The 15132-nt window shown below is 45.4% G+C and overlaps 1 protein-coding gene across 1 annotated transcript in view; it reads right to left on the reverse strand.

Annotated features, from left to right (window-relative positions):
- The window catches only part of LOC114558474 (cryptochrome-1), a 43411-nt gene that overhangs the window by 13667 nt on the left and 14612 nt on the right, over positions 1–15132 (reverse strand). Inside the window, exons 3-9 of the mRNA XM_028582506.1 lie at positions 11469–11577; positions 8594–8736; positions 7564–7748; positions 4303–4391; positions 3699–3839; positions 2192–2503; positions 668–819 (exon numbers count right to left, since the gene is read on the reverse strand). Of these exons, the coding sequence (XP_028438307.1) occupies positions 668–819; positions 2192–2503; positions 3699–3839; positions 4303–4391; positions 7564–7748; positions 8594–8736; positions 11469–11577 (1131 nt within the window). The remainder of the gene's footprint in view (positions 1–667; positions 820–2191; positions 2504–3698; positions 3840–4302; positions 4392–7563; positions 7749–8593; positions 8737–11468; positions 11578–15132) is intronic.

Here is a 15132-nt window from a genome sequence, read left to right on the forward strand (position 1 = left end):
AACGGATACATACCTAGGCCTTTTCATTTCCCTACCAAGTGGTCAGAATCCCTTTTGACAAAACGAGATGCCACTGTGTGACAAAGCTACCCAGAGGGGGGGCTGCAGGGGCGTGATGCAAAAAGTCCAGTCCTTCAGGGTTGCACAAAAACAACAACCAGCGATTTCTCAACTCAGCCCCCCAACTTCCAGCCAAGGCAGCAATCAGCTACGATCTACGAAAGGGGAGAGGGATAGCTGAACGTTTATCTGTATTTTAAGCCCACAATATCTTGAAGCCTTGAAGTCAACAGTCGCAGCGCTGCCTCGAAGGAGATGGTGGGGGCTTAAAACACTGAACAGCTGAACACCCACCCCCCCCAAAAAAAGAAAAACCCAGCTGAGCCAAAACACAAACACAGAGCCACATCCAGAGAAAGAGAAGAATTAATCACGCCTTAAGATACGCACGCATACACAATTACCAAAGGGACATTCACAAATAATTAAAAGGCATGCACACTGATGAACACTGAAATAGTTTAAAAAAAAGACATGGCTGAATCCAAAATAACTAAAGTGCTGAAGTTCTCAGAGAAACAAAAATGGGCCGACAGGGCAAAAACAAAAAGAGGAGGAGAGGAAAAGAAGGGATGTTTATTGCGATTCCAAGAAAAGGCCGCCCCACCTAATGAAGTCCCCGTTGGGGTCGGTGCGTCTGCCGAAGCCCACGGGGCAGTAGCAGTGGAAGAACTGCTGGAAGAAGGAACTGCAGGACAGCCACATCCAGCTGCCTGCGTTCACGCTCCAGTCTGCATCCAGAAGCAGCTCCTCGAAGACCTGCCACACAAAGACAACAGCGTTTGTTTGACACGTGATGCAGAGCTTTCTCGACGTGTAGTCTCGCATCGCCAGACCTTCCTCCACAGCACTGCGGAGGAGGGTCTGGCTAGTCCACACACAGCATTCCGGGATGGGAGGAAAACATGCTCTGGTTTATTGGCATGTCTTTAAACCAATCACAATCGTCTTGGGCGGTGCTAAGCTCCGCACGGTGCCTCTGCTAAATAGTCTCAGGAAGGAACTTGTTTTGGTGGAACATGTTTACGTTCAAAAGTAGTTTTAGTCGTGTGAAAGAAAACGCAGATTGGACAGATAGTCTAGCTGTCTGGATTTACCCTGCAGAAATCTGAGGAGCAGTTAACCATAGTCCTCACAAATCCACCGGAGGTTAGAACGCCAACACAGAGACAGAGGAAGGGGACGGAGATTCTGCCGAAAACATGAGATCCGGTGGAATTTGCGGTGGCACCGAGCAATCGGTGCAGCAATCCCAGAAGTGGAAGGTTGTGGATTTAAACTAGGATCTTGATGAAAACGTTGGGAAATGCCCATTTGTGGCGGTCTCATAGAAAAAGAAACTCGCAGAGACTGAGGGCCAGATGTACGTACAATTTGCGAACGTAGTGATGTCAGCGCCGCGGCCACCCCGCAGAAAGCGCACGCTGTGATACTTCAGCTCACGTCGTATTTACCAAACCTGCAGTTCATCGGGTAATCAGCGCCTTTCTCTGCCCACTATATACTGTAAATTGCTGCCATTTCACCAGGAGACATATGCCAGGCACAGGCGGTTTTTGTACATACATAATTAGGCGCACTTTACGCTTCCCCTCCCATCTCTTTATGGTAAACTCCCACTGTCCCCTTGACCCTCCCGTGAATGCATATGCGTGACATGGAAAAGCGCAATTTGCCATTTTCAGTTTCCACGACAGCGCGGCCTGTTTGTACATACCTCGCCATGCTTTGACACGCACGTTGCGAAACAAATATGCACAAAGTGGGCGCAAAAGAGTTAGTACATCTGGCCCTGAATGTAGCTTATAATGATGGCATGAGACTTGTTCTAAAGCTACCAAAAGGGTGTAGTGCTGGTCAAATGTTTGTTGGTGTGCCTACCTGCTCTGCCGTAATAAGAAATCTTATTTAATTGATTCATGTGCAGGATTTTGGTATCAGAAAATACGGGCTTTAGCCCACACTGACAGACATTGGCGCTCCTTTTTATATATTACAGGTGAAGGTCTTCTAGTGGATGGTAGGCGTACATTGCATGGCAATAAAGTACTGAATCTTGAAAGTAAGGAATCTTGAATCCTGTTTATATTCTCTGTTGATCCTGTATTTTAAACGTTCCTGCCTTCCTCACCTTCATCCCTTCCTCCCAGCTGATCCACAGGTCCCCCCGGGTGAGGAAGCACGCCACCGCGTGCCTGGCCAGGTGGTGGATCCAGCCCTCCTGCCTCAGCTGCGTCATGATGGCGTCTATCCAGGGGAAACCGGTCTTCGCCTCAGCCCACTTGGCCAGCGCTTCAGGGTTTTTGTCCCAGGGGATGCGGACGCAGATGGGGTTCCCCTCCATTTTGTCGAAGCGCGGGTTGTTGGTGGCCGTGGTATAGAAGAACTCCCGCCACAGTAACTGGCCATACAGGGAGAGTGGAGGGGAGCTGTTCTTTTTCACCTGGATCAAAATAAACATGGAGAGAATAGAGAATATTAGGCCAAAAAGACATAAAAAAGGGTAACTACCATTTCTTTTCATCCTTACCCTATGCTCCTATGTTTTTCTGTCTAAGTGACTGATGGGAACAACAATCTTTGACATTGGTCCAGCATTAAGAGAGATCGCTGCAGTCGGCAGAAACAAGCTACAACGTAAGTTAATAGGACATTTGTCCAGCTTGTGCGCCTTCACTAAAGTGCTCGTTTTACCGCTGACAGGCTCAGATTGATATTTTAAGTGTCTGACAACATTATGGAAATGATTTCTAAGGAGGTCAACCTTTCTGTTAAAGAGTAAGATCCTTTTTTTGAAAAGCCATTTTGGGTCGTCTTTCCACTTTTCCAACCATCACAACTCTAGTTTTGGTTGAAATAAACACATAGTTTACTGATTTACATGTGAAAATATGTTGGCTCTATACACGCTAAAAGTAGTGCTTTTTTAAATGGAGTCTGGTTGGGTTAGCGCTAGCGACCTCAGAGCTGTTTCTGGTTAAACAGAACGGTCTTAAAGAGGTTTTAAAGGTCTATCTCTGCAGGGATCCTTTCCATGATGTTGTCAGACACTTAGAATATTAATCTGAGTCTGTCAGCGGCAAAACGAGCACTTTTAATGGACAAAGTGGACGATTTGTCCTGTAGGGTTACATTGCAGCCCGTTCTGTGGCTGCCGGTTACAGTGTTCACACTTAATACTGGACCAAGTTCAAAGACTGTTGATCCCATCAGTCACTTACACACAAAAACATAGGAAAAGAGTGCCCAGGTAAAAAAAATTAAAATAAAAAAAGATCCTTTATGTACAGAACGTTATGGTTTTAATAGAACAACATAAAACTATGGTATGAACTGTAGGAGGCATTCTGGCTGTGGCAGAGCTTTTAATAAAATAGCATTTATTTTAGCAACATTAATATGTTTTTAGGCTTTAGTCTATACATTTTAAATTTAAAAGTGCATATGATTTGAATTCTGGTACAGAACCCTTAATTGTGCTCGATTCCAGACGTACACTGTGACGCACAAATATGACAACACCTGCAAAGGTGTGCGCAGGACATTTGTACGAGGTTATTCTCCACACTGCCAGTAGGAGTTGCTATGAAAAATGGCACACAGAGGGCGAGGAAGCCCTGGAGGAGTTGTAAGCGGACCTTGCGGTAGAGGTCTGTGAGCTTGAAGTAGAAGAGGCGGCAGGAGAGGCAGCCAAAGCGCAGGTACGGGCTGAGGCCGGTCGGGCTGGCCAGCAGCGAGTTGGCGTTCATTCTGGGACGCTCAAAATTAGCCACCCACGCCTGGGAGACGACAGAGAGGTAGGGTAGAAGGGATTGATGGATGGATGGTTGAGAGATGGTAGATACAGGGCACAGTTATGAAAAAAAAAAAACATCATCATTCTTAACCCTCTGAGGTCTAAGGGCATGTTTAGATATCTCCTTGAATTCTCCTTTTAAGGGAGCATATTGCATATATCCCCATGTGTTTCATATGAAAATGTCGAGAACAAACTCAGCTTTCTGTACAGCGGTGCCCAAATTTGATCCAGAGCAACCTGCAAAGAGACAATTTAGCCCTAAAATGGAAATATTTCTCAAACCTCTTGTGAAAATATATCTATACTTAGTTGTTTTGGTGCTTGAAATTAGTTTACAAAATTCTTGGGTTCACAACAGTAGCGTAATGCATGAATGAAATAGCAAAGAAATGTCTAAAAAAAGCCATGCATGGGGGGCTAAAAACAGGAGGGGCAGTACTGACTTTTCTCTCCAGATGACGCTCTATCCTGGTCAAAGCCTCGGTCTCTCCTCCAGGCCACACGGCTGTCGGCAGGCCCTCGGTGTCGAAGCCTGGAAACAATGGGATAGATCAACCTTCCGGCTTTTGATACGGGGGGGTCAATCCCCAGCCAGCAATGACATGTGAGGCCAAGATGTGTTAAGTACGGGTTCCATGGTTACTGTGTGGGCATGGGCTTTGGCTGGGTGAAATCAGCGGGTCCCATGTAGGTTTTGTAGTATGAGTCCCACATAGGAAGCCCATATGAGCTGATTACATGGGCCCCATAAGGGACAGGCATGGGCCAATTGGGCATGGGTTTGAACTGAGAACAGATATATGGGTCCTGCATAGCATATTTATGGGCCAAGTGGGCATGGGTTTGAACTGGGAACACATATATGGGTCTTGAATGGCACATTTATGGGCCGAGTGGGCATGGGTTTGAACTGGGAATGCATATATGGGTCCTGCATAGAAGTTTTATGGGCCGAGTGGGCATGGGTTTGATCAGGGAACACTTATATGGGTCCTACATGGCATTTTTATGGGCCAAGTGGCCATGGGTTTGAACTGGGAACACATATATGGGTCTTGAATGGCATATTTATGGTCCAAGTGGCCATGGGGTTTGAACTGGGAATGCATATATGGATCCTGCATGACATATTTATGGGCCGAGTGGGCATGGGTTTGATCTGGGAACACATATATGGGTTCTGCATAGAATTTTTATGGGCCAAGTGGCCATTGGTTTGAACTGGGAACACATATATGGGTCCTGCATGGTGCATTTATGGGCAAAGTTGGCATGGGTTTGAACTGGGAACACATATATGGGTCCTGCATGGCAGAGGCGCAAAGTAACTATGTACGCCTATTGAGTTATGTAATTACTTACTGTACAATTTTTAGTAACTTGTAGTAACTCTACATGTAGGCTAATCAAGCATGTTGAGATTGAGTAATTGTAACTCAATACATTTCAAGTCACACTAGTCACCAAAGAACAAACATTGCATACATGTAGATCTTTTGCCAAAACAATCCGTCATTTTTGTTAGTCGTGCAGAAAATGAAAAATGTAACTTCCCAAAAATGTAAAAAACATCAAAATAGGTCAAAGTTTACGCTGTGTTGAATTATGCTGATTAGTGGACTCTCAGAAAGGTTGCAGGCCTACCGTAACACTTCAAATAATAGCCCAGTCCCAGACGCCTGTCCTTTGGGCCAGAAACTCATATTTAGACAAATAACTATGCTCGATATTATCGGCCGATATTGGCTTTAAAATTCAATATCGGTAAATATCGGTATCGGTTTTTGAAATGGTTTACAATGACTAAAGTATACCCTTGTTTTGCACTCAAAACGTTAACAGTCCATTCGGAAAGCACTGCTGCTAGCTGTGACTTCAAGGAGAACTTCTATCAGACATTCACAAATTGATGTAAGTTGAAATATTTTGCCAGAAAAATAACACTGCAGATTATACAGTTGTCTGTATTTTTGGTTTGTGCTGTTTAATCTGATGTAGAATCTAACCAAAAGGAAAAACAGCGGGAGAGGTTGGACAATAATTAATATATCACGATAGATTTTTATTCAATAACGGTGATATGAGTTTTAAACACATTTCCGATATTTCGATATACATTACAGCATAGCTGTCAACCAGGACCGGCGATTGCCATAGGCGACCAAGGCGATTGCCTAGGGCGTCATATGTGTTGGGGGCGCCGTGTTGCCCTTAGGTCTACTTCCCATTAATAATAGAATTAGAACAACAAGCAAAATAAAACGTGTTTATTAAACATGATCATCCTAGGGCGCCCTCTCAGCCACACGTTTACTTGTCAACCTTTCATTACGTTTCCCGTCTCAGACTCAAACACACGGAGCTCTAAAGCAGACCTGTGCGTTGCCTAGTGTTCACTCTCTCTGGATAAATAGAGACTGTTGAAGTGGTTTACCGGCGCACGTGACCGTGGAGGGGAGAGGGCTGCAAGAGCCCAAAGAGAAAAAGGAGCGTCCACCACACAGATGCCATGAGTGTATTTTGTAATGATGTATTTTTTGCAGAGGTGTTTTTTTTTTCCAGAGATCTTTTTTTTTTTACATATATTTTTGATTTATTTACCGGTATGTTGTGACATTTAAATTGTTTTTTAAAGATTATGTTTGTTGTTCGATGTAACAATATATTTCTTTCAGTTCAAAGCGTCAAGTGTCTTTTATTTATCTTGGACTTATATTCATTCTTCGTTTTTCTTAGATTGCTTCCTTAAACCATTTGACATGGTTGGGCTTAGATAGGCCTTGCATGAATTGCCCAGTTAGGACCCACATAAGATCCTTACAGAGCCCACTTTAAGCCCATAGGGGCATTCACAGTTGAATCCTGGTGCAAGCCCACTTTAAACCCCTTTAGGCAGGTGGGGCCCAAATGGGTCTGACATGAATTACCCAGTTAAGACCCACATAAGACCCTTACAGGTCCCACTTAAAACCCATCTGGGCATCCACGGCTGGCCCCTGTGTGGATCCTGGGTGCAAACCCATTTTAAATGCCCTTTAAGCAAGTGGAGCCCCAATGGGTCTGGCATGAATTGCCCAGTTAGGACCCACATAAGACTCTTACAGAGCCCATTTAAAGCCCATCTGGGTAGCCATGGTTGGATCCCGGGTGCAAGCCCACTTTAGACCCATTTGGGCAGGTGGGGCTCAAATGGGTCTGACCTGAAGTGCCCAATTAAGACCCATGCAGTACCCTTACAGGTCCCACTTTTAGTATGTCTGGGCTTCCACAGCTTGATCCCGGGTGCAAGCCCATAATAGGGCCCACATTTGCCGCCCATGAAGCCCTCATCTGGGCCCCACATGTCATTGCTGGCTGGGTCCCGTAGTGAGGATTTAGAGCAGATGCACCTTTAAATAGAAAAACAGGTCTGACAGTTTAAGGATGGCTTAAACTTACAGGCGTGTTAATCATGGAAGGGATTGTTTTTTTTAAGTATTATTATTGTCCTTTTGGTTTGGCGCACAACTAGGCCGAAATTTATTTATGAACCTAAATTGATACGCGGGCTGGATACAATGTTTTTTGTGAGGGGCCGGATTTGGCGAGCGGGCCTTGAGTTGACACGTGTGGTTTAAGGTGTTCTCCTCCTGCTGCCTACGCACCCAAAGGCTCGTAAAGTCTGTCCAGGTCTACGTGCAGAGATGTGCGTTTGTTTTTCTCACCCAGCTCCTCCAGCGACGGGACCCCGTACTTGTCTCCGTGGTCCTCAGAGATGGGGGTGACGCAGCCACCCATCAGGGTGTCCGACAGGGTCTCCACGGGCATCTCGGGAGGATCCAGCCGACTGATCAGAGTCTGGAAACGCTTGTAGGTGAGAGGAGGCTGCCCGCCATTCAGCTCTATGATCCTGGGGACGGGTGGAGACAGAGCCTGCTCAAATTCCAAATCGAATAAATCTTAATTTCCTATCAGGCTGCATAGCAACGTACTAGGGGTGGGGAAAAATATGTATTGCAATGTTTTTGTGACGATTTTTAAAAACGATTCTCTCTTTTCAGGTCACAGGGACACGACAACTTTCATACCAAGTGCTGATTCGCCTTATAACGCTGACATGGTTGACTGTGTATATATAAACTATCAGCCTTTAAGGTACTTCAGGTAATTTCTAAATTCTGGCCCCTCATAGTAGTTTGAAAAAGACATGGAGGATAGCCCCCAGGACATTACAAAAGCCCATAAATACAGAGAAGTTAAAGTCATCCTTTCTGTAAATTATGGGTAAATGTGGCTGCCAAATAGCATTGAGGGGGGTTTTGGTGGTTCTCCCCCAAGAAAATGCAACAAATTCGTCAGGCACCTACTCGTCAGTCACGGAATGATGCAGTTTGCACCCACATAGATCTAAGTGCTGCCCCCAGATGGTGCGCTGGTCAAATTGTGGTTGAAAGAAAATGAAAAAATGAAAAATGGATGACGAGTCGGATTTGGTCCTACATGAAATTGAAGACCTCCTTGTCGTAAATTCCAGATTTCAAGACATTTTCAGACCTTAAAAATCAAACATTTTATTTAACACGTTTCAAGACTTTAAGGACCCGCGGGGACCCTGTCATTACTATGGCATCGCAATACTTTGAGAGTCACAACAAATGGAAATCGCAATACAAATCTAATCGGTCACCCACGTATCGTGAAAAAAATGTCATCGCTAAAACCATCCCACATCCTGAATGTTTGTATTTTCCTCACTTGTCCAGGTCGTAGAGGGTGTGCGACGTTTTGACGTTGACCTCCACCCCCGCCTCCATGGCCAGCTTCTTGATGGCAGCGTCTCTCTCCTTCCCAAAAGGCTCGGAGTCATACTCAAAGGTCAGCCGAGAGATCTTCCACTCCTGAGACATACAAATAGAGACAGTTTGCCCACCAAAACGTCCCAAATGCTGCTTTATCTTACCAATCGTCAATATTCAATGATGTATTAAAGAAAAAAAACTATTTTCCAATTGAATGATCCAAAATTGATTCCTAAAATCCAAGAATCGATCTTAGTCTCTATCATAAGAAACTAGAAGAGCTAAGGAATCCAGTGGTACCAACTATAGGCTTAGGTATACGTTGGATTTTTTTGGTTTACTAAAACAATACTTTTAAAACGGTGCCGGTGCCTAAACCGATACTCTATATGTGTATATATATATATATATATATATATATATATATATATATATACAGGCCAAAAGTTTGGACACACCTTCCTTTTTATTTTCATGACTATTTACATTGTAGATTCTCACTGAAGGCATCAGAACTATGAATGAACACATATGGAATTATGTCTTATATTTTAGATTCTTCAAAGTAGCCACCCTTTGCTTTTTTATTAATTAGGGAAAAACTTCCACTAATTAACCCTGACAAAGCACACCTGTGAAGTGAAAACCATTTCAGGTGACTACCTCATGAAGCTCATTGAGAGAACACCAAGGGTTTGCAGAGTTATCAAAAAAAGCAAAGGGTGGCTACTTTGAAAAATCTAAAATATAAGACATGTTTTCAGTTATTTCACACTAGCTATGTTTCTATCGACTTGTTTTTATCCGAATTAAGCGATATCGAATGAAAAATGCCTTATGGAAACAGTAAAATCCGATAGAATTTCATGAATATCGACTCAAAGAAAATACGCTCGGTCTCATCCATAGACTGTTAATATTAGTGGACAGAGCATGTGTGACGTCACCCATTGGTTTGTGGAGAGCTGATATGAGTCGTTGAGTTTGCGTTTATGGGCGCAGCCATCGTGGTTGCGGATGTGACGTTTTTAGACGAGAAGAAGGAGTGAGGGAGGAGCCGTAGACAGTTGGGCGGTATCTGACTGTATTTTTTTTTTTTTTGAGTTAGCAACGCTGCTTACACCCTTCATTACGTTACACACGTTCACTGGCAATCTGGAAGCAACTTCTGCTGAAAGCTAGCATACATAATTCAAGGTAAGATTTAGCTTTGCTAGGTTTTAAATATATCTTTGTCCCATAGTCATATAAGAGGAGTCACATTGTAAAGTAAATGTATCTGATGTTACCATGTAAATTGTCTGTAACGTTAGCTAGCCACTTATGGTAAAACATGCTAACGTTAATTTTCTACAAATTGAAGTTTAGCTACGTTTTCCTAATTTAAACGTAGTGTCAGCGAAATGCAAAACGGTGATTATCAATGCTTATCATTATCTAACGCTAACTATTAGCAAATGTTTAACCAAGTTTCTTAGAACGTTTGGCTAACTGTAATAACCATAAAGCACCGATAAAGTCTTGCTACTGTTAGCAAGTATCATCAGTCTATGGTTGGTGCATTTAGCCTTTACATGCTTTTAAGAGCTAACGTTAGCAGAAATAAGATCATTTAACTGACTTAAAGTTACACTAAAGAACAATACACTGTTGTTAATTCATCTGTATTCTCCTAGATAATTAATGAAGTACAGTTACATGCTAGTGTGCATATATATTTAACTATGAGGGGCTCAAATGGAAATTGATGACTCTTTTTCTTAGGAGTGTGGAGAGCCACGATGGCATGTGCACCCAACCCAATTCCTCAGAATTAAGTAATAGTTACTTTTCTTTTTCCACTGTGCATTACAGACAACCAACAGACTGTCACACTATGCTCACTGTAATTGTAAAGGCAGCTTTTATTTCTTTACCCAGGCATTTGGACTTGACTGAACAGTGCTGCACAAGTGTATGTTAAGCTATATTTTTATATTGTGGTTTGTAATGTCAAACATTTCTACTCTAATTAACAATGTGGCACTAGTTAATCAACTACCTCTTTTTATTATGCAGAATTCACTTGTGACAGTGAAGTTTGCCTTTACCTTGACCCACAGCAGTGAATTATGTGTGGAATTTACACTGGATTGTAAAAGGTGAACTACATTATTTAATTCATCACTTTAAACATAATGTTAAAGATATTGCCAGTGTTTGTGGTTTATATAGTTTTTGAAGTTAATGCCCATTTCAATGTGAAATCTATATATATATAGATGGGAAAAGGGTATTCCACAATAACTTTGAATGCACCACGAGAGGCGAGCTTCAAGTGTGATGATTCAACTTGACAAAATGAAAACTGACAAATGCAGCTGCAGACTGTTGGACGTCCCACTGTTGGAATCCTCTACAGTGAAATACAGTCACACCATTTAACGTTAGCGGTCAGCATTTTAACCGTGTTTAACCCAGCTGCTAGCTAACGGTAGGCTAACGTTACCTGCTGCCGAGTGAGGTGGTAGTAAGTATTATCTAGCGACACATGGTGCGATGCTTCCGTTGCCTCTAACGTCCGTTTCGGATCACCAGAGAGCAACGTGGACATTTAAGAGGCACCGGAATGAGGCACCGAAATCAGCGTTGCTATTCAGTCCGGTAGATACCGGTCGTTTAGGCACCGGTGCCGTATTAGCACCATGTACAATTGTAGAATATCTTTCATATCCAGGGTCAATTGGTTTTGCAACTGAGAAAAGAGCACTGGAGAGGAAGCAGCATCTCTTTGGCCTGAGGCAATGAGACATGTTGAAATGGGATTATCAGAGCTGGGTGCCGACGCTGACCTTAAAGAGCCGCGGGAACACGTTGGCCGGTTGGCCCCGGATGACAAAAAGGCGAGAGTTGAGCTTCCGGAGGTTAGCGTCCAGATCCTCTAAGCACTGAAGGAGAAACCTGAAGAGGGAAGACAGACAGGGGGTGGAAAACAACATACGTATTACTGATCTACGGGGCTTTTTTGGCGACTTTTGTTACATCATCACAACTTTTTGGTCCTGCCTTTGCAGGGGCGCTGAAATTACTGATGATTATTTATCCAAACTCTCATTGTGGTAATATTTTGTGAAAGCACCAACAGTCAACCCTACAATATCGATGCAATATCACCATCGATGTATATGGTCAAAGATATCGTGATATTTGATTGAAGAAGACAAATGATGACACTTAGTGAGTGGCTCAACAAAGACAAATGCAGAGGGGAAGCAGATACTTAAGATTCAAACTTTTTGTCCTTTTCTATCATAATGCAATGGCTTGTTATTAATAAGTCAATGAAAGGAGTAAGGGCAGCAGCATCCTGTCCTGCTAGTTAGAAAGACTTTCATGCCAATATTACATCCACGTGTGTGTGTGTGTGTGTGTGTGTGTGTGTGTGTGTGTGTGTGTGTGTGTTTAGTTGACTATTGGAAATTTCAATTCATCATTAAGTTCAGTTATATCAGCCGCACACACACTGGCTGGTTATTTAATTACCATAGATCTGTTTCCACAGACTGAAATCAAGTGATCAAATCTGTTTTTTATTGTTGTTCCATCCTCAAAAGCATACAGAAGGATGAAAGACAATCCCTCAAGGATCAGGGTTGGAACCGTTACACAGAACTGGAGCATGGTACGAAGTAGTACACGTGTGAGATGTATGCAACAGTATCTGTTCTACACAATAAAGCACGCAAGCAGAAGTTAGTAACGTTACACCTCTGTGTCGTTACAGCTCAGTGACTTATACAAAATGCAGCACGTGGGCTTCCATAAGATGCCTGGTAACAGGTACCACTTTATTACCAGAGATCGAGCACCACCCATCTAGACTGAGCCACAGTCCTGGTAATTAGCTAAACCTGACGGACCAGAGACAAAGTGACGCCTAAAACTATCGGTAGCTGCAACCTTCGGACAAATTCTGTACGTCATTCCTCGAACCCGTACCACGTTTGGTCAAAAGGTGCTTTTAGAGTCTTTGCGTCGTCATCTTGAGGTGAGCTACAAAGTCACCGTAAAACTAGATTATTTTATTAGCATGGAAGATTTTAAAAACAGGATATTGGAGCCCATGGGCCCACCACCTGTGGGAGGAACCGCTGGGGTCGGGTGCGCTGCCACATGGGTGGCAGTGAAGGTCAGGGGCCTCGACGGACCAGACCCGGGCGGCAGACGCTGGCTCTGGGGACGTGGAACGTCACCTCTCTGTGGGGGAAGGAGCCGGAACTGGTGCGGGAGGTGGAGCGCTACCGGTTAGATCTGGTGGGGCTTACCTACTCCTGCCTCTCTTAGTCTCGGTTCTGGAACCGTACTCCTGGATAGGGGTTGGACTCTTTTCTTCTCCGGAGTTGCCCAGGGTGTGAGGCGCCGGGCGGGTGTGGGGATACTCACAAGCCCCCGGCTGAGCACCGCTACGTTGGAGTTTACCCCGGTGGACGAGAGGGTCGCCTCCCTACGCCTGCGGATTGTGGGGGGGAAAACTCTGACTATTGTTTGTGCATATGCACCAAACAGGAGTTCGGAGTATTTGGCCTTCTTGGAGACTGGAGTCCTGCATGGGGAGCCAGTGGGGGACTCCATTGTTCTGCTGGGGGACTTCAACACGCACGTAGGCAATGATGGAGACACCTGGAGAGGCGTGATTGGGAGGAACGGCCTCCCTGATCTAAACCAGAGTGGTTGTTTGTTGTTGGACTTCTGTGCTAGTCATGGATTGTCTATAACGAACACCATGTTCGAACATAGGGATGCTCATAAGTGTACCTGGTACCAGAGCACCCTAGGCCGAAGGTCAACGATCGATTTTATAATCGTTTCATCAGATCTGAGGCCGTATGTTTTGGACACTCGGGTGAAGAGAGGGGCAGAGCTGTCAACCGATCACCATCTGGTGGTGAGTTGGGTCAGGGGGTGGGGGAAGACTCTGGACAGACCTGGTAAGCCCAAACGTGTAGTGCGGGTAAATTGGGAACGTCTGGAGGAGGCCCCAGTCCGACAGACTTTCAACTCACACCTCCGGCGGAGCTTTTCGTGCATCCCTGTGGAGGCTGGGGGCATTGAACCCGAGTGGACAATGTTCAAAGTTTCCATTGCTGAAGCTGCGGCGAGGAGCTGTGGTCTTAGGGTCTTAGGTGCCTCAAGGGGCGGTAACCCACGAACACCATGGTGGACACCGTGGTCAGGGAAGCCGTCCGACTGAAGAAGGAGTCTTTCCGGGATATGTTATCCCAGAGGACTCGGAGGCAGTTGCAGGGTACCGAAGGGCCGAAGGGCTGCAGCCTCTGCCGTGAAAGAGGCAAAGCAGCGGGTGTGGGAGAAGTTTGGAGAAGACGTGGAGAAGGACTTTCGGTCGGCACCAAGGTGCTTCTGGAAAACTGTTCGCCACCTCAGGAGGGGGGGGAAGGGGGAACCATCCAAGCTGTGTACAGTAAGGATGGGACACTGTTGACCTCAACTGAGGAGGTAATAGGGCGGTGGAAGGAGCACTTTGAGGAACTCCTGAATCCGACTAATACGCCCTCTATGTTAGAGGCAGAGCTGGAGGATAACGGGGATTGTCGCCGATTTCCCAGGCGGAAGTCGCTGATGTAGTCAAACAACTCCACAGTGGCAAAGCCCCGGGGATTGATGAGATCCGTCCAGAAATGCTCAAGGCTCTGGGTGTGGAGGGGCTGTCCTGGTTGACACGACTCTACAACATTGCGTGGAAGTCTGGAACAGTGCCAAAGGAGTGGCAGACTGGGGTGGTGGTTCCCCTTTTTTAAAGGGGACCAGAGGGTGTGTGCCAATTACAGGGGTATCACACTTCTCAGCCTCCCTGGTAAAGTCTACTCCAAGGTGCTGGAAAGGAGGGTTCGGCCGATAGTCGAACCTCAGGTTGAGGAGGAACAATGCGGATTCCGTCCTGGTCGTGGAACAACGGACCAGCTCTTCACTCTCGCAAGGATCCTGGAGGGAGCCTGGGAGTATGCCCAACCGGTCTACATGTGTTTTGTGGATTTGGAGAAGTCGTATGACCGGGTCCCCCGGGAGATACTGTGGGAGGTGCTGCGGGAGTATGGGGTGAGGGGGTCTCTACTCAGGGCCGTCCAATCTCTGGATTTATGGACAGGATATCGAGTTGTAGTCGGGGTGGGGAGGGGTTGCAGTTTGGTGGGCTGGGGATCTCATCGCTGCTCTTTGCAGATGATGTGGTCCTGATGGCATCATCGGCCTGTGACCTTCAGCACTCACTGGATCGGTTCGCAGCCGAGTGTGAAGTGTTTGGGATGAGGATCAGCACCTCTAAATCGGAGGCCATGGTTCTCAGCCGGAAACCGATCGAATGCCTTCTCCAGGTAGGGAACCTTGGGGTTTTGTTCGCGAGTGAGGGGACAATGGAGCGGGAGATTGGTCGGAGAATCGGCGCAGCGGGTGCGGTATTACATTCAATCTATCGCACCGTTGTGACGAAAAGAGAGCTGA

This window comes from Perca flavescens, chromosome 7, assembly GCF_004354835.1.
Source record: "Perca flavescens isolate YP-PL-M2 chromosome 7, PFLA_1.0, whole genome shotgun sequence".
Classification (NCBI taxonomy): domain Eukaryota; kingdom Metazoa; phylum Chordata; class Actinopteri; order Perciformes; family Percidae; genus Perca; species Perca flavescens.